Source organism: Ambystoma mexicanum, chromosome 11 (genome assembly GCF_040938575.1).
Source record: "Ambystoma mexicanum isolate Mex_15411 chromosome 11, UKY_AmexF1_1, whole genome shotgun sequence".
Classification (NCBI taxonomy): Eukaryota; Metazoa; Chordata; class Amphibia; order Caudata; family Ambystomatidae; genus Ambystoma; species Ambystoma mexicanum.
Window position 1 is genome coordinate 990194661 of NC_090934.1, and position 18551 is coordinate 990213211.

Here is an 18551-nt window from a genome sequence, read left to right on the forward strand (position 1 = left end):
GGCTCAGACTGTCCAAAAGCCCAACAGGGGCTAACCCACAACAAAGGTGTATCCAAAAACAGTGCAATCGCAGTGGGGTGCGCCGTTGCCGTGCATTAGCGCGCTTGGAACCAGGGGGTTCCGTTACAAAACGAGCAGTGTTGGCATTGCCTTGCCTGTCTAGATGGGAAGCAGGGACCAGCATATGTGTCGTGGCAAAACGGTTGCAGTACAGACTTATACAACAGTCACTTGGCGGATGTCCCATCATCTCAGGTGGGGAATAAGGGCTGCTGCAGAGGCATCGGAGCAATGCGATTAAGGCAACACGTGACAGTAGTTACCAAGGGGCAGGCCGGATCAATAATGCATTGGTCCCATGTAGTGTATCTCCGACATGACAAATGAAGTGTACATATTAGAGCTATGTATCCTGGTGAGTGCAGAGGTGAGGCTAAGAGGGGGTGTCAGCATTGCCCGGTAATACTGCTGGGTCTCATGTAAGCAGAGCCCCTAAAGGGCACGAGCCATGGGTTAGCACCAGTGGGATGAGGTGACGCTCCGCAGCCGTGAATTGAAGCGTACTAGGGGCAGCATGTACAGATTGGGGCATGTTACTGCAACAGGTGGATTATAGGCACCTACCCTTCATGAGCCAGATCACGACACAGGTGCATGCAGCAGTAAGCCCCAACATCATAGTAAGCAGAACCAAGTTACCAATATCATATCACAAATCAGGAATCAGTAGATCTAGTAAGTTCCGTTGGGCCATATGTTCAAATGCCGCCAGCGTGGTCGTCTATCGGGTTGTGGAGCGGTATTTGCATCTCGATGAATTTCACCGCCTCATCTGGGACGGTGAAGAAGTACAATTTACCATTATGGGTGATCTTGAGCCGTGCGGGGAACAGGATGGCATATGGGACGTTGCGCTCCCTGAGCAGTTTCTTAACGCCGAGAAATTGACGTCTCTCCCGTTGCACCGTCACCGAGAAGTCCGGGAAGATTCTAATGGTGTGGGCCTCTAGACGTAGGTCACCCTTCTCCCGTGACAGGCGGAGGATGAGGTCTCTGTCGCGGTAGTTAAGTATTTTAGCGATTATAGGCCTAGGGCTGTCGCCCGGTTTAGGTCGTGGTGATAGGGCCCGATGGGCGCGCTCCACCGTGAAGTATGGTGAGAGGGCCGGATCATCAAGCAGGTCTTTAAGCAGTTTCTCCACAGCGTCCTCCATCCGGCCCTTGAGTGCGTTCTCGGGAACCCCGACAATGCGCAGGTTGTTTCTGCGGGATCGGGATTCCAAGTCGTCACATTTCTCCCTAACACTCTTCATGTCCCGCGACAAGGAGGCCACGGTGTCTTGGAGCGTGTGTATAGCATCTTCATTAGTGGAGATTCTATTCTCGGCCTCCGTGATTCTGGATCCCGCCTGATCCACCCGGGTTTTAAGTGATGCAACGTTTGCATTGATGTCATCAAGCTTTTCGTGGAATGAAGCGAAGTTTTTTGCCATGGATTCCATTAGTGTAGTGAGATCTGGCGCCGCAGCCCCGGGAACGGTTTCATTTTCAAGTTCCTCGTGTGGGGGCGACATGTGGGCCGCTTCAGTTCGAGGGATCGCCTTAGCGAACCTATCCATGGCACCCCCTTTGGCGGTTCCCTTGGAGCAGCTCGACATTGCAAGAGTCTGGGTGCGGTGTGATCGCACCGTGAGGGAAGATGGTGGCGGGTAGTAAGCGGGCACTGTGGAGTGGAGGGCCTGCAGCAGGTGTGAGTCACTGTGAGTATGTAGTTAAACCATCCAGTTGGTCGAGGTATAGGGGAGTCCCAATCACGGAGGCCCAGTAGCGCAGACCCCAGGGGGGCAGGGGGCCCACTACGACGTGATCAGCCCCAATAGAGCACCGGGGTTGTTATTAGGCAGTCCGGGAGGAGGGGGGGAAGGCACAGAGCTCCTCACCTGTAGGCCGCTAGTTCGGGGCGGTGAGAGTCAGCAGGGAGCCCCAGAGTTCCAGCGGTGGACAGAGGATCCAGGTCGGGGGCGCCGCCACGCACCCACGTGGCCCGGCGGGGCCGGAGCGCGGGCCCCCGCAGGCGGCAAGAGCAGTAGGAGCGGGATCAGTTCCAGAGAGCACGGGAGGAAGTGCGGGTCACCGCAGCGGCCTGGCTCGTCCCCTCAAATCGGCGTAGGGCCGGAGCACGCCTCACACGGGGGGCGGGGGACCTCGGCAGCCCGGGCCCCGCCGGGGAGACCGCGAGCGCGGAGCGGACCAGCCCCCGGGGCAGGCGTTGGGACCGAGGGCGTCCACTCCGAGGCAGTAGGAGGAAGCTCCAGAGGGCGGCACCCAGCGGTCACCGCGGCGCCACGCGGGCTCGGAGTCGGCCCCCAGGGAGTCACAGCGTAGTGGTCGGATTGGGGTCTTGGGAGGTCCGATTCGCTACAGGATTAGACGTGCAGGTAGCCCAGGCAGTCAGCAGCACAGGGGGCCAGACGAAGATGCCGGATTCTGAAAGGAACCGCCGATGTAGCCGGATAATCAGCGGCCAGGCACGGAGCTTCCAAGCTAAGCAGCCATTTTGTTGGCTGCTCAACAGCGCCCCAAAGGCTATGCTTCTTTGACAGCCCTACATGCAGGACATGAGGAAGGCTCATGACTTAAAATGTCAAAGGACCACAGGGGCATCAAAATATCTTAATATCGTTTTCACTCAGATATGGAAAGGAATAGAGTGATCAACTGGAAGAACATTCTGAGAAAAAAAGTTCTGAACTGATTCTAAGATTGTTTACCAGATCCCATACCTCAAGGGGAGAGTTGAAACTATCAAAATGGATTTTGTCCCAAAATAAATGTCCTCTTGCCACTGGGTTATAAGTTTGTGAAGGGGTTCTGCCAGTTCCTGTTGAGGGTTAGAAAGTGTCCCAGGAATAGAGTTAAAACGCTGAGTCTTCCTCAAGTCATTGGGCCTCATTACGACTTTGGCGGTAGCCGTGCCGGTAATTACCGGCACGGCTCTCGCCGGAGTTGTTTTTTTACTGGCACCCAGTAATGGGGATGTACCGGGGCCTTCCAGTCCCGGCAGACCCGGTACATCCCCATTGCCGCGTGCCGGTAATCATTAGTCCCCATTCCCATTTGAGCCCCATAGTGCTCAATGGGAATGGGGAGGCCGGATGCACCGGTACCATTCACGAATGGTGCCGGTGCATCCGTCGAGGTCTGCTCGCAGGTGCCGGCACGCCCGCCACGTTAGACCTGGCGGGCGGCAAGGCACCCACGAGCAGAACTCAGAGTTTGCCGATTCGGTAACACTGGTACTGGCAAGCTTACCGGTACCCTTGTTACCGGACCGGCAAACGTGTAATGAGGCCAATTGTGTTGGGGCGATGTATACATCTAGTTCCTTCCTTTATCACTTAGTTAGTGGCTGTTGTCCTCTGTTTCACTGTGCATAATCTTTACCAGCTATTTAGTTTGGAATTGGAACTATAACTCAATCCTCCCACCCCACTAATTGATAAATCACCTTGCATCTCTGCCGACTGTTCTCAGAGTGAGCAGCACATTAGAGAAATTAAGGGCTAATGGGGTACTCCAACCAATGTGCCCCTATTACAGACGAGCCAAGGTCAAAGAACATGCTTTCTGAAGTTCAAATGAAGGTTTGGGAGCCCCTCTACCGGGAATGAATAGGACCAAATAACCTGTTCTCTGGGAAGGTGCCCACTCGGGAGGGTCTACACCATGTTTTGGCTCACTATACCTTTCACAGATATGAAATATCCATTTGCATATCAGTCTGGTCCCACCCACTTGGGCAGTCCAGCACCAAAATGCTGGGCAATTCTCCTCTAAACAAGAGTACCAAAAGCAACCCCAGACACGTGTTTCAGCCTAGTCAGGCCTAATTAGTGAGGTCAAGCTGTGCCTCTCTAAGCACAGTGAGCAAGGGTTCCATGCCTGGATTACCCTGGGTAATTTAGGGTGAAACTCCAAGTTCCTAAACATACACAAAAAGGTCTGGGAGCCCCTCGACCAAGAACAAATGCTGCCAAATAACCTGTTCTCTGGGAAGGTGGCCACCCGGGAAAGTCTGCAACCACGTTTTAGCCCACTATACCTTTCACAGAGGAGAAATATCAATTTGCATATCAATCTGGTCCCACCCACTTGGGCAGTCCAGCACCAAAATGCTAGGCAACTCTCCTCTGAAGAAGAGTGCAAACTGCGACCTCAGACACGTGTTTCGGCCTAGTCATGCCTAATCAGTGAGGTAAAGCTGTGCCTCTGCGCAAGGGATCCATGTCTGGATTACCCTGGGTAATTTTGGGTGAAACCCCAAGTTCTTAAAAATAAAAAAAAAGGTTTGGGAGCCCCTCTACCAAGAACAAATGCTACCAAGTAACCTGTTCTCTGGGTAGGTGCCCATTGGGGAGGGTCTAAAACCAGGTTTTCGGTGACTGTACCTTTCTGATGTACTGTGGGCCTGCAGATAAGAGGTTGGTGTATTATGCAGATGAACTAATGCAAAGAAGGCAACCGTTTGACAGCCGCAGGAAAGGTTTATTTTTCTTTATCTGAAACTGCTGCAGTTGCTGTGAGGCATTCTGCAGTTTGAACCTTCACTGGGAAGACAATAACATTTCCGTGCCTTAACTGCTCAAACTGGGGGTCACATTCTCAAAGGATCAAAGTTTTCTCACCCGTTGAGTGGCAACACTATCATCTTGAAACATACTTCTTGACCAAGTATGTTTGCTGCATGTTTGATCTAGGGCCCATGTGACATATGCTACACATGTGAGCCAACCAGAACACTGAGACAATGGATGGATGAACACAAACCAGACATTAGAACAGGATCTAGTAAAGCTCCAGCAGTGCAGCATTGCTCAGCTAATCACCACAACCTATGCCAGTCACGATTGGGCATCCTTCGATTGGCACCACCATCTCCACTTAGAGGAGATAAAAAAGATTCAAACAAAGACAATCATTTTGGATATTGGACCCGAGATCTCACAACCCATTGCGACTTATTGAGCAGCTTTTTTGGCAAGTTATTATGTAGTCTTCATTTGAATGCACAACAAGTACAGAAAGTCTATCTTCAGTGCTTGGCACCATTTTATGTCAGGACAGAAAGTGTTCTTGGGGACATTTTGACACAGGTACAAGTCTTCAGCCTTGACATCGCCTGCTGCCATTAGACTATTCCCAGTGTGATCCCGGGTAGTGTTTTAAATGATCATTTTATATAATGATCTGTGAGTTTGACAAAGTGCCAACTGTAATGTACCCTTTTTTCTTAAGTGAGTTGAATGCTACATAATTCAGCTTTTCTGTTGCTTTGAAGACTCCTCCTACGAAAGGACACCTGTTGAGGGAAATTATTGTGTATTGAATTTGCATCCTTGTACATTAGATGGACAAGAAAGTATTTACCTTCAGAACTTATTTCGTACAATAAAATCTTAAAATGCAACAAGCACAATGCAAGAGTACATGGCAGAGGTTTTAATTCTTATGTCCTCACAATTGCATGCTTTAGGGCAATAACATGTGCCTATGTAGTGTTGTGTATATATAGAAGGCATTAGAAAGGCTGCCTGCTCAAATGTTTTGAGGACTAACTGATGGGCTACATGGTGTGAGGAGCCTGATCTCAGGCTAACTTCTCAGTTAGGTTTTATGGTCCTTCATAAGGTGGGGCGGACATTAGAATGGGGTCAAGGGGCCTGCCTCTAGGGCGTGTCTTCATTGCAAGAATAACATCATCCAAAGTAAATATATTTGGCCTTTGACTTTGATAGTATTTGTAACTACTGGGCTAAAGCGGTCTTCTCCTTCCATGGACTATTAGTAGCACAGTTATTACTCTCAGAAAGTGATTATTTGGGGTTAGGTGATGGCAATTTAGGGGTTATGTATAAAACCCTACCCCCCTTGATCGTGCTTAGTTGGGGTGATGTGCCTATAATTTACGAGTTTTAGATCAATAACGGATTCTTAACGATATTCTGAGAATGTTGTCAGCAATGCCTTATTGAAACAAGCAGACACAGTTTCAGTTGACTCCTGTTGGGTGGGGATGTGCCATGTTAGAGCCTGTGATGGTATGGCAACTCCACTGTGATGACAAAATCTAACACCCACACACTTAGGATATGCTCGCTGAAGACATACACAAGACTGTACATTGGCCTCCACATGTGGGAAATGCAGATTGTGGGGAATTTGGGCCCATTGCATTTGAGGTTTGCCCTCCACAAAATGCATCTACCTCTAATGTACTCATTCATTGTACATTTATCTTGAATAATGTTCTGCCCCCAACTTCTTTTCACACTTGTCTAGACACACAGTCCATGCCCTTAATGGGTTGCTCACTCGTCCAGCCTGCCTGTCACCAGGATATTTGGGGGTGCTCTTCAAAGGAGCTCTTGAGTTAACTCTTCCTAGTAATGTTTTTGGTTGTCTTCCTTATATTAGGATTTAGTTTATGCTTTGTATCATGGATTGGCTATAAATAGGTGGAAACGATTGAAGTAATTAAAATGTCATGGATGTAAAAACTACAAAATAGTATATTGTTAGCACTGTGTGATCTTGTTGAAGCAAGAATAGTAACAATGTCACGCAAAAAGGGGACTGATCATCCCCTTATTTAAAAGTATAATCCAGGGAAACGTTAATCAATAGGAGCAGATTATTTCTGTAGGTGTTATGTTTCTCTTCATTCCCCAAAGAATATCTATCGAAAGGATAGTTGCAAGTTCCCTCTCCATATTTTATGTCACATATAACTTAACAGTTCCTTTGGCGAAGCATAGATCATCTCTGTCAGGAGTTCATAACTTGAATAATCTCACATATTTGGACCATAAACACCAATATATCATCTGTATAAATGTGAACTTTGACCAGCCTCATCATATTTGCTGTACTTCTTGCGTGGAAAGATTGGTAGAATAGGAGTTGTTACTGGAGCCTCATCTCATAACTTAGGTTGGTTCCACCTGTAAATAAAAAGGTTTTGCTAGTAAAATATAATATGTGGAAGGCATTCAGACATGTGTTGTAACTATCTGCTTGGTCTTGCTGAGTTACTCAGACAAAACTAGTTCAGGCAATCACAATTTATTTATTTATTTGCATTTATAAAGCGCACCTGGAGCCCAAAGGTATTGTGGCGCTGTTACAGGAAGGTGTAGCAACATTGTGCTACAAGATGTTTACATGTGACAGTGAGGTCTCTTAGTTGCAAGTACATGAGTAATTCAAAACATGCAAAAGGATTTAAGCAGAGCAGAAAGGAAGCAGAGGGTTAGTGTTCAAATGAAGAGTTTGGTCTTGATTGCTTTGCGGAAGGCTTGGCGAGATTCAATCATTCTTAGGTGAGGAGGAAGGGCGTTCCATTGTGTGGCGGCTATCGTGGGAAAGCTAGATCCCCCTGCCCGGGCCCAATATCCTGCACAATATCCTGGAGATAGTTAAATTCACCCTGTCACCCATGTCATCATCAAATTCACCCAGTCACCCATTTCATCATCAAACTTGTATTCATATTTGGTCTCCTTTTAATGGAGTTCACATTTAATCTCAGTTTCACCATTTACTAATATTTTTGCAAACCGAGTTCTGCCACATACCTGAAACAAATGGCCAAGTTGAGTTGTACTCTATTCTGTTGTTGAATGTTTTTATGGCAATAATAGGCCATAAAAAAGTGTCAGAAAACACCATGAAGTTTTTAAGGATATGTTACCTGAGCCATAATGTCCTTGTTCTATATGGTGAGGGAGAACATAAATATATGTTATTCTGTGTAATGTTCTTCTGCTTCTTCTTGTGTTCAATGTCTCATGTCGAAGTCTGATTGTCAGTTGTGATCACAGCACATTTATTAAGCATTTATTTCAATAAAACCAACACAAAGTTCAAGTGCATTCCATATTTATTGTGATTAATGGTAAGTATGAGTTCAAACAACCAATAACTTTCAGTATCATCTGCTCTAAGCAACAGGTAATTTAAACCAAGCCTGCTCCCTGAGAGCTTCAGTTATCAGTGAGAGTCAATATTCTGTTCCCACAGTCTGCAGGCGAGGGAACAGGTGAGTGCAAAGCAGGCTACTGAAGAGAACAACCTTCCAAAACCTTCGATAGCTGGGACAACAGTGACTCGAGTTTAACTGTTTTGGCAATTGTTCCACAGGTGTCATTAAAATAAATAAATATAAAATATATTCTTTTTTTAATTCTGACATCTATAAGAAATATTCTTTTTTTACTTAAAAATCCTTATACAGTACTTTACATCTAATTCCGAAAAAGTACCAGCTGTTTCGGCTACAGGATAAAGCCAGCAATGAAATTCTTAGAAAGATTTCAAATTCTTATACCTGCATTTGTCTTCTACTTGTTTCTGAAGTTACTGTGTTCTGAGACTTGTGTGTTGTTTATTGTAGTCTGATATTGAATTGTATGTGATAGCTACATCTATCGGAATGGATTAATATGTTATTGCATAAAGTATGGAGCGCTTTGTGTGTCACATGGTAATCAGATATTTGTTTCAATTGCCCATTCTGAGACATTCCAAGGAGTTCTTTCAAACTACACATTGGTGAATTGTACGTAGACGACGTTTGCAGAAAGTCAATATATAACATTTTCTAAGAAATGCATAAGAGTCTTTTAGGGGTTAGCCATTGTACATTTTCTCAGCATTAGAGACAAATAAGCTGTGGGAGATGGACTGGTGGAGCTATACATTTTCATCAGGAAGGGCGATCTTATGTTCCCCTGAGACATCTTAAAATATTGACTCTCCTCACAAAATTCAACTATCTTTTGTTTGAACGTATGTTAAAAGACACCAAGTAGAGACTCACACATAGCCAGAATAGTTTGATTGTGCAATGAATCATCAGAAGGACAACATATTAGCACAAAGAAAGCACACATTAAAATCGCTACAGCAAAAGGAAACACTAACAGTGAAAAGTGCACCAGACTTCACACAAGAAAGCCACAGACAAGCATTATGTGAATATTATAAGTGGGACATTCGTACAAAAAAGAGCACCACACAATCAATTGCAGCAGAGGAAGGGTGACCTACGGAACACACTGCAGTGAACCCTTAGATGGCAGATCCTTTTTTTAAAGATCATGAACCAAAGGTGAGACACGGAAAGGTGGGCATTGAATAGAATGTCAAGAGAATAACTGCACTATGTTAATGGAGGCTGCAGAGATCACCGACCTCATCTCCTACAACAAACTTAATGCCCTGTTCATCACTGAAACATGGTGTACCACATCCTCCACGCATGTTTTCGATGTCCTGCTACCCCAAGGCTACTACATCCAAAATGCCGACCGGCCACGAAGAGCAGGAGCTGAAGTGGCAATCATCCACAGGAGCGATAGGCCATGCTCCATATCCCCACTCCCAGAACAAGCTCATTTGAATCACTCACCTGCCAGATTCCTCTATAGCACAAGGATCACCTTCCACCTCATCTAAAGACCATTTCAAAGAGTGACTCTTTCACTGCAGACATCTCCAACTTTCTCTGCTCTGTCAAATTAGCACATTCAAATAATGTCTTTCTCTTTGATTTTAACATCCCTGAGTCACAGGCTGACAACCACCCTCAAAGCACACTTTTTGCACTGACCGCTTCCATATACCTTAAGCAAATTGAGCTCTGCCCATGCACAACAAAGGCAACACCCTAGACTCAGTCTTCACATAATCCCCCTGCATCACCTGTGCAGACCCTATCCCACTTGACTGGTCTGCCATGCCGCCACCCTATTATCAGTCACCAACTTGACGTACAGCTCACAAAGGTCAGGCTAAATGACCCCTCACTCAATGCTGCCCATTCAAAACCCTTCCAGTTAATGAGCTAGAAGCAAACTTTACAGATTTCCCCACCACAAGGAATGCCTCGGACCACCTGGAATCTGGTGGACACTCATGCCCCCCTAAAATCCAGCCGGTCTAAGACCAAACCATCCACTCCATGGTACAACCCCGAGCTAACCTCCAACAAACACTAAATCAGCGCCCTAGAGAAATGGTGGCGTAAAAACCACAGGTCGGGAGACTTCACAACCTCAAATCTTTGCGTGTAAACTGTAGGATTTTGTTTACCGTGGCCAAAGCTTCTTACTACTCCACCACCATTGCGGCAGCCTCCAACAGGAGTAAAGCCCTCTTTGAAGTAGTAAAGCATTGTACCAAACCCTGATCCGACCCCGAGGTACCAGCAACTCAGGAAAAATGCAACGGATTCAACAATTTTTTTTTTAAATAGCCAAATCTGAGAGACCATCAAATCAACCTCTCACAGCATTAGCATCCCCTGCACCCCAGCACGCACAATGCCCCTCTTAACCGAATCCTCTCCTCTCTTTCCCACGGATCGCCTAAAAAGGATTTCCTCCCTCAAACCTGCTTCATACCTCAAACCTGCTTCATACTCTGATGATATAATTCCAGCCTCCATCTTTAAATAATTGATGGGCCCGGTGCTCAATGCTTTCCTCAGCATCATCAATGCCTCTCTCGCAGAAGGATCCTTCCCGGACACCCTCAAGACTGGTCTCATAAGACCTCTTTTGAAAAATAACAACCCTAGATTCAGACGACCTGGCCAACTATAGGCCCATTACAAACCTCCCATTTATTGGCGAAATCTTGGAAAAGTAGTTGCTACACAAGTACCCGTCACAATCTAACAACTCCACCTCCTAAATGACTATCAGTCAGGGTTCTGCCTAAAATGTACCATCTAGACAGCCACCATCCAGGTGGTGGATGATGCTCTCCAAATCATGGATGAGAGCGACTCATGCCTCTTCGTCCTCATTGACCTCTCGAATGCATTCAACATTGTCGACAACCACACCCTTCTCTCCCTCCTTCCTGACAGGATAGCATTCTATGTCACTGTCCTGAATTGGTTTACCTCCTACCTCTCAGGCAGACACCAGGCCTTCCAGATTAGCTTGTTGCGTTCTAACTGACTCCAGGTATCCTCCTGGGGAGTAACCCAAGGCTCCATCCTCTCACCAATCCTTTTTAACCTTTACATGGAGTCTTTGTGCACTCTCCTCAAAGATCCCAATATAGCCATCCATTAATATACAGATGATGCTCAGTTGTACATGACAGTAAATAACATGCAGGACATCATTCGTCTTCACGATTACCTAGCCATCATCCAGTACTGAATGTCGACTGCATACCTCAAACTAAACCCATCCCAAGACTGAATTCGTCCTCATCAGTCCGCACTCTAAAAAACAACCTGTCCATCAATGGCTCAATGGTATGCGCCCAGAAGGATTTGATCCACAACTCTCAGACTCAGCAAAATCTGAAGGCTTCACCATTGACCACAATCTGTTCTTCCAGAAGCACATAGCCAAGAAGTCCCAAATAGCCTGGTTCAGAATCTCTTCCCTTCCGGAAAATCAAACTTTTCAGCCTGCCACAGGACTTATGGACCGCAGTGCAGGCGCTTGTGGCCTCACACATCGATGGGGCAAATGCGCTTATGACAGAGCTTCCAGCTGCTCACTTGGCTCACCTAAAAGCAGTCCACCATCACTGCAGCACATCTTATTACGGGAGCACATACATTTGACCGACTTACCCCCATCCTGCGCAAACTACATTGGCTTCTATGCCAGGATACTGTTCAAGGCTGCAGGTATCATCTACAAAGCAGTCACAAGTAGTACACCAGCGTACTTGCCAGCTAAGGTCCACATATCTGGTGGCACACGCATCTTGTGCAGCAAATCGACCAACCGGCTTAAAACACAACTCGTCCGCAAAGGGAGGACCCGCAAACAATCCTTATCTTGCCATGAACCCACCCTCTTGAACTCGATCCTGGTGTCGGCTCAGGATGCCCCCACAATTCTCCAATTTCACAAATCTCTCAAAACATGGCTCTTTCAACAACACTTGGCCAAGGACTAATTCCAATGGACGCACAGACCTCACAGTAATGTCCTATTGTTAAAAGATGCCAGCCCAAATGCCGGCTAGCCACACTCTGCACATCGCTCTGCTGCTCTCGAGCTGGGTCAGTGCTTTAAACAAAAACATACAAATTTAAATAAAAATATTTTTCCACCATTATGAGATTATGTGAATGAAGGAATGGGTGTACTGGCCTATGGGTCAGTGTATATGCCTTGCCATCCAAGAGCCCCTGGTACCTGTTTTGCCCCAAAATGCAGTAACATGCCACTATGAGCACTGAAGCGCTATATAATGAAGGAGTAAACAGTTGAGTGAAAAAGGCAACAGCTAAAGCATTCATGTCCATTGTAAAGATTGTGAGAGAGGAAGACAGCCCGAATGTACGGCAAGGGCAATAGCATACTGACGGTTCATGACAAGAGCTCGTGCGAGGTAAGAGGCTAGCTCAGTCATACGTCATTGATCAGGCTAGCGGTGGGTAAGGAGCGACAGAGAAGGAGTGGGGAATGTAAGTGGATAAGCTGAGCCCATTGGAAGAGGAGGGGGCAGTGGGGCAATGAATAGGAACGCAAGCAGAGGAGCGAACAGGATTCCAGCAAAGAGGATGCAGGGGACCTGGAGAGGCCATGCACGCAGATTGCCGAACCCCATTCAAGAGAGGTCCCCAGCCGAGCTGGGTTGGAGGGCTGCGAGAGGATGAGGTGGTTAGACTGGGTGGAAGTGAAGGAGGCAGGTAGTGGGGACGCCAGGTGACACTCGTGCGTGATGCTGACCTATTTGGTGCATGCAGCGCTGCCCCGGTTGCCTTCTGTGCAGACGAGCTTCACACCGGAAGCACGTGACTCCCATTCTCTGCAATCTGGATCGACTCCTCCCCGGGGTCTTCCGGCAGATTCAGCGTTGCTGCTCTAGTTTGCAAAGCTTTTCGATGCTACTAACCTTTGGTGTTTACAGATCCCGAAAGGTTCTGCTATGGCTCTCGGCAGCCACCCTCACTGCTCGTGCAATGACTTCAGGTGCTACCTTTGGGGGGTTGGGGCTTCGCAAGGGCCGCTCCATCAGCACAGAACACTCCCTGCCCTCCAGAGGCTGTCAGGTCCCTACTGAGAGCAGTGCTGTTCTTTGCACCAGGGCGGCACGCATTGGTTCTATCTTGGCTTCCACTATGTCTGAGTATTTTCCAGGGTTTTGGTAGTGTTTCCCAATCATACTGTGAAGCACCCTGTCACGGTCTGGAGCACAAGTTTCTCCACTCATATAAACGCAATGCAATGCAGAATATGCCAGGAATGTAATGATGTAGACTCGAGGAGCCCCAAAAGATCAACACACCTTAGGCATAGGAGCCTACATCTGTTTAGAGTGTCTAAGAGATGTTCTACAGAACATGTAGCAGTTTGTTATATGAACCACCTATTTAAAGTACATACACAAAGAACCAATGGAAAGTATCACTGGCAACATAGAACACACAGAGCATGCCATGGACCGTGTGTATAGCACTTTTTAGACAATGGGTCACAGACACTGGACAGCCCAATAGCTGGCAGTGTTCTCTCTGACAGATGAAAGCGTGCCCTTTGAACTGGATCTCACTACACACTAAAGTACCAGGAATGATTTCTCTTGCATGACCACCACAGCCACACAGGGCAATATCTATTTACAATCTACAGCACCCAAAAACACAATGTGAAAGGAGAGCTGACGGGCTATGGAGCATGCAGGCCACCTAGGCCTGGACAAGCCTACTCTACCTGGGCAGTTTGCAGAGAAAGGTGGCACAGCCCCTCTGCTGGAGAAGGTTCAGGGGAAGATGGCAATACCCTCCAGGAGAAGGACACCTCTGAAACGACCTTCTGAGAAGCTGATGCCGTCTACATTGTGAGCCAGAAGACAGAACATTTCCCACAACCAGCAGGACTTGGAAACTTGTATGTCTCGCTGGGATGGCATATTCAGACACACTGCCACACTCTGCCTCACAAAAGCAGACTGGAAAAACGTGATGCAGTCCTCCTGGGACCAGCAAAAAGGGGGAAAGTGGGCACGGTTTGCCACAGACTGACAGTCATACACCCGCGTGAGCGCACGGATTGTCCGTAGTCCTTTCTACGATGGGCAGTCGTTACTGGGGAAGGCTGCCACTTCTCTTTTCACAACTTTGCCATCTTCACCACAGGGATCGGGACAGCTTGGAAGATCTTGATGGCATCCATGTCTGTGAGCAGTTTACTCCAAACGGGCCGGAAGTCCCCTTTGAATCCAACGAAAGCCATTTTATCTGGAAATGAGAAGCACGTGTTAGGCCGGACAATGATAATGTGGAAACTTTCACCCTCTAACATTTTAGCATATAGATTCCTCAATGTTCTCCTCATTTTCTATCTGAGGAAATAGGAAATCTTTCTTCTAGGCTACAAACAGACCCTCAATGAACTGTCAATTTGGTCTAGAGGTTGACCTCCCACTCAGGGCGTCACTTGAGAGCTATCTGTAGGAACTGCCATTGTGGGGTTCTGCATAATGATCCAGGGGTCGCTTTTCAACTCTACAAACTGTTGGCGGGACTATAGTATCATTACTCCTCCCCAAACCCCACAAGCTCAGTCCAACATTTTAGTGAGACTGAGCAGAAAAAATGGGCCAGTGCGCATGAAGGAAACCTAGTTGTGTTTTCTGAGGTGTCAAGCGCGGGCAGTAACTTCCATCTGGAGCACGTGATTCCCTTTAACAATGTGCATTTTTTCTATCACATATACATTTTTTTTAAATGCAAGTTCTGTAATATCAGTAAATCTTACTGCACGTCAATAGCATAAGCCTCACACCTTCCACCTCCTTACTCACTCAACAAAAGTGCCAATGTTCTGCCATTTTGAGTGCTGTGCCAGCCTACCTTTCAGACGTTTTATAGTCATTAAATCGAAAGCAATAATGTCGAAAGTCAAAATATAGAAAAAATAATGTTGAAAAAAAAAGTCGAATGTCTTTTTTATTACGTTGTTTTCGAAATAAACTCCCCTTTTTTTGTATTTTTTTATTTTACCCCTTTTTTTTACTTACTCAACCCAAAAAATACATATAAATAAAAATAAAACATTTGACTTTTTTTTTTTCGACATTTGTTTTTCGACATTTTTGACATTCGACTTTATTGTTTCGACTTTTTGACTGCACACCCTTTCAGACACTAGAAAAATGGAACCAGAGTGTGCCACTCTTTCTTTTGTGTAACCTGCCTGGTCTGAACAGACTCTCCTTTCACTGCCCCCCGCCGACGTCCTTCCATAGGGTAGTCTCGTTATCGGGCGCATACCTTTTAACTTCACGTCCTTCTGCGCTCCAAGCTTTTCCAGGGCTTTGGTCCATGGGCCTTTGGAAACGAGCCTTCCCTTTGACACCATCAGCACTATTGAACTGATCACAAAGAAAATATAGAACAGTCTTTAAAAGGGAAAAGCATGATATTTACTGGTCAACAATAACATTTAATAACTCCCCACGTAAGAAAACACAATTCACGACAGACAGAAATAAAGACCCTCCTTAGCAATGCTATCAAACGGGCAAATTAGAATAATCTTAGGGAAGCCTCGAGCAGACATAATGACCCTTTGAATTATGTGTTGCTTGAAACCAAGAGTAAAATAGTCTAGGTCAGGGTTGTCCAACTCCAGTCCTCGAGGGCTGGATCAATGCAAGATTTTCAGGATACCCCTCATTAATATTCATGAGATAAATTTGCATACAATGATTCTTAATGTCTGCACATTTTTTCCAATGATTATTGATGAGGGATATCCTGAAACCCTGTCAGGTTTCTGGCCATCAAGGCCTAGAGTTGGACAACCCTGGTCTAGGTTTTGCCATGTCCACACCAGATCCACTGGGCACGTAGGCGAGGACTGCCCACACATCGGCAGTTCTGCTTATTTTGTTTTATTCTTTTGCTTTCTTTCAATATTGGATGTGTATTGTTCTGGCCCTTGCCTCCCATGGACCAGACCACCCCTTGAGAATTTACCGTAATCACCTGGTAAAGTAACAGAGGATGATCCGAGGGTAGACCAAGACACAATATCACACCAAGCCCAGCACCTACATTGCCACAAGAGGATGATCTCCAGATGCCCCCCCTGGCCGTGCTGGCCCAGGTCAACACAGCCATGCATAGAAGGCCGTGAACGGAGGATAGCACAGGGGAAATGCGCTCGTCTTGCAAGCAAGCCCACGCAGAGCAACAGAGGTTTGAATCCCGGATCTGCGCTTAGAAACCGAACTCGGGTATGGTATTAGGTGGGTTATGAAAACAGACATTAGATACATGAATTAAATACAATTAAATAAATAAAAATAAATAAATAAGGCCCCTCTTAGGAAACACGGCCACTTGCAAAGCAATCTGGCAGCACATCCTCGGCTCGGCCTGGCACTGTAGGCTACGACCCACATAGGTTGTTGAGATCCAAGCTCTTTGCTGGGCCCCCACAGTCTCAATCATGAAGTGCAATCCCACACGGGCTTGCGAATGCCAGTTAAGGGCACAGAGCATCACTCAGCCCGTTGCAGGAGGTAAGGCCCATGTAGAATGCTGGGACTCGCGCACTGGGTAGATATATAATTCTGGCAGGCGCAAAACCGTTAAGGAATTGGCTTCTTTTCTCTGGATAGCCCTGCCAGTCACATTTCGTATAGTGTTGTTGGGTTTTTGTGAAGGTTTAACAATCTTCTCTTTTACCGCACCTTTTCAATAACTTCGCCGCTTGCTTGCTGTCTTGACAACTGTTTTGCTGATGCTCATTGTTATGCACATCTTTTTATATTTGGATTAGTGTAAGGGTGTCTTTTTGCACTTACAGTACAATCCTGATGTATGTTTTAACTCTGCGGTGCTTGGATGTTTTTTGGGTATATGTGTCACTGTGCAAACATTCCAAAGCCATACATAAAAATGATCATGTTTATCTGGTTTGCAAACATCCACACACAGCATCCCAGCTTTGCTGCCACGTGCATTCACACAAGCTGTACGTAAAACAAATGGCCATATCCACAAACCCTGGCATGGAGGCTGCCCCACCCACCTGCACACACAATTTAGCACAGAAATCTAAGCTTTGCAAGCCATGGTACTACCGTTTCGCCAAAGCACACCGTGCCCCATGAGGTCAGGACCAGCATGCTCTGATCCACTAGGTACACCCTCCTCACTCTGTCACTGTGGCTGTCCAGTCTGGCACTGATGTGGGCATCTGGGTACCAGGGCACGGGAGGCTGAGCCTTGCACACTAAGGTAAATTACATTGAGCCCTTATTCTCCCGCACTGGGACTGAGCCACACGAGACTGAAGGCTGGGCACAGCACACTAACACACCAGAGCAAGACGCTGGACGCATAACCCACTTTGTACCGACGGCTGGAAGTGACGCACTTTCCCACAGGAGGCTATCCGTTGCCTGATTAAAGGCTGAGCCCTGCAGTCTCTCTTAACATACTGAGTCCTGCAATCTCTTTTAACTCACAAGCTACTTTTAAAAAGATTATACATAATTTGTAGCATTCCAGCCGGCCACAATATCCACTAAGTGATCTCTTCATGAATGAACTTGAGTATGAGAGGAGGCCATCGAACTGAACTGGCTCCCGCAGCAATATGTATTATTTTCAAATCCTGTTGCGCCATCTCCAAGGCTGTCGTCCTGAATTCCTCGAGCTACCTCACTGAGCAACTCAGCATCTCCGGAGGCCTAGGATCCATCAGAGGTTAGGACTTGTGCAGACTTGAACTCCGACGGTGCAGGAAGGAAAGAACCAGAAGATTGGCCTTCTCCGTCAACACCCCCAGACTCTGGAATTTCCTCCCCATCAACACCAGACTCATCCCCTCACTCTTACATGTCAGGAAGGACCTGAGACTGGGTGATCTGCTCCCCACTGCGTCCTCACCTGGTTGCGTGTAGATCCTCACTGCCAAATTGCCCACCCGCCCTATCCCGTTGTTAGCTCCCCTCTCCCTTGTATCTGTGATTCCCTTTACCAATGACTTGTAAACTGCTCCGTTGCTTCCGATTCTAGGTCTGTGCTCAATAAAAAGCCGCTGTTGACTTTCCAAACAGGACCGGTCTATATTGATATTGATATTTGATTTCTATCGCGCTCGTACACAAGTGTTTCAGAGCGCGAACAAATGAGAGGATTTATTCGCTCAGAGCAGTCTTTCTGTAAATCTTAACTGCCACGCCCAAGTGTGCGCAGGGGCTAACAGGCTGACCGAGATGGGCATGGGAATACCGGTTACAGTGTGTTTGTGTGTGCATGAAAGGGGACAGTGTTTGTGGCGGGGAGGGGTCTAGGGGAAGGAGTGTGTCAGCGTGTGTGTGTTTCTGAGTGTTTTTGTATGCAAGGAGGTGCTGGTGAAAAGGTGTGTTTAGTATGAGGTGGGATTGGGGTGTGGGAGAAGTTGAAGAGGGGTTCGAGGGTGAAACCCCCAATTTCAAAGGGCAAAGGGGGAGGAATTCAAGAATTTCGAATATTAAAGGATGCCTTAAAT

At 46.8% G+C, this 18551-nt stretch overlaps 1 protein-coding gene across 1 annotated transcript in view; it reads right to left on the bottom strand.

The window, feature by feature from the left end:
* Positions 1 to 7921: 7921 nt before the first annotated feature.
* Positions 7922 to 18551, bottom strand: part of CEMIP (cell migration inducing hyaluronidase 1) — an 867705-nt gene continuing 857075 nt past the window's right edge. The window contains exons 28-29 of the mRNA XM_069624168.1: positions 15317 to 15417; positions 7922 to 14281 (exon numbers count right to left, since the gene is read on the bottom strand). Of these exons, the coding sequence (XP_069480269.1) occupies positions 14154 to 14281; positions 15317 to 15417 (229 nt within the window). The 3' untranslated portion in view covers positions 7922 to 14153. The remainder of the gene's footprint in view (positions 14282 to 15316; positions 15418 to 18551) is intronic.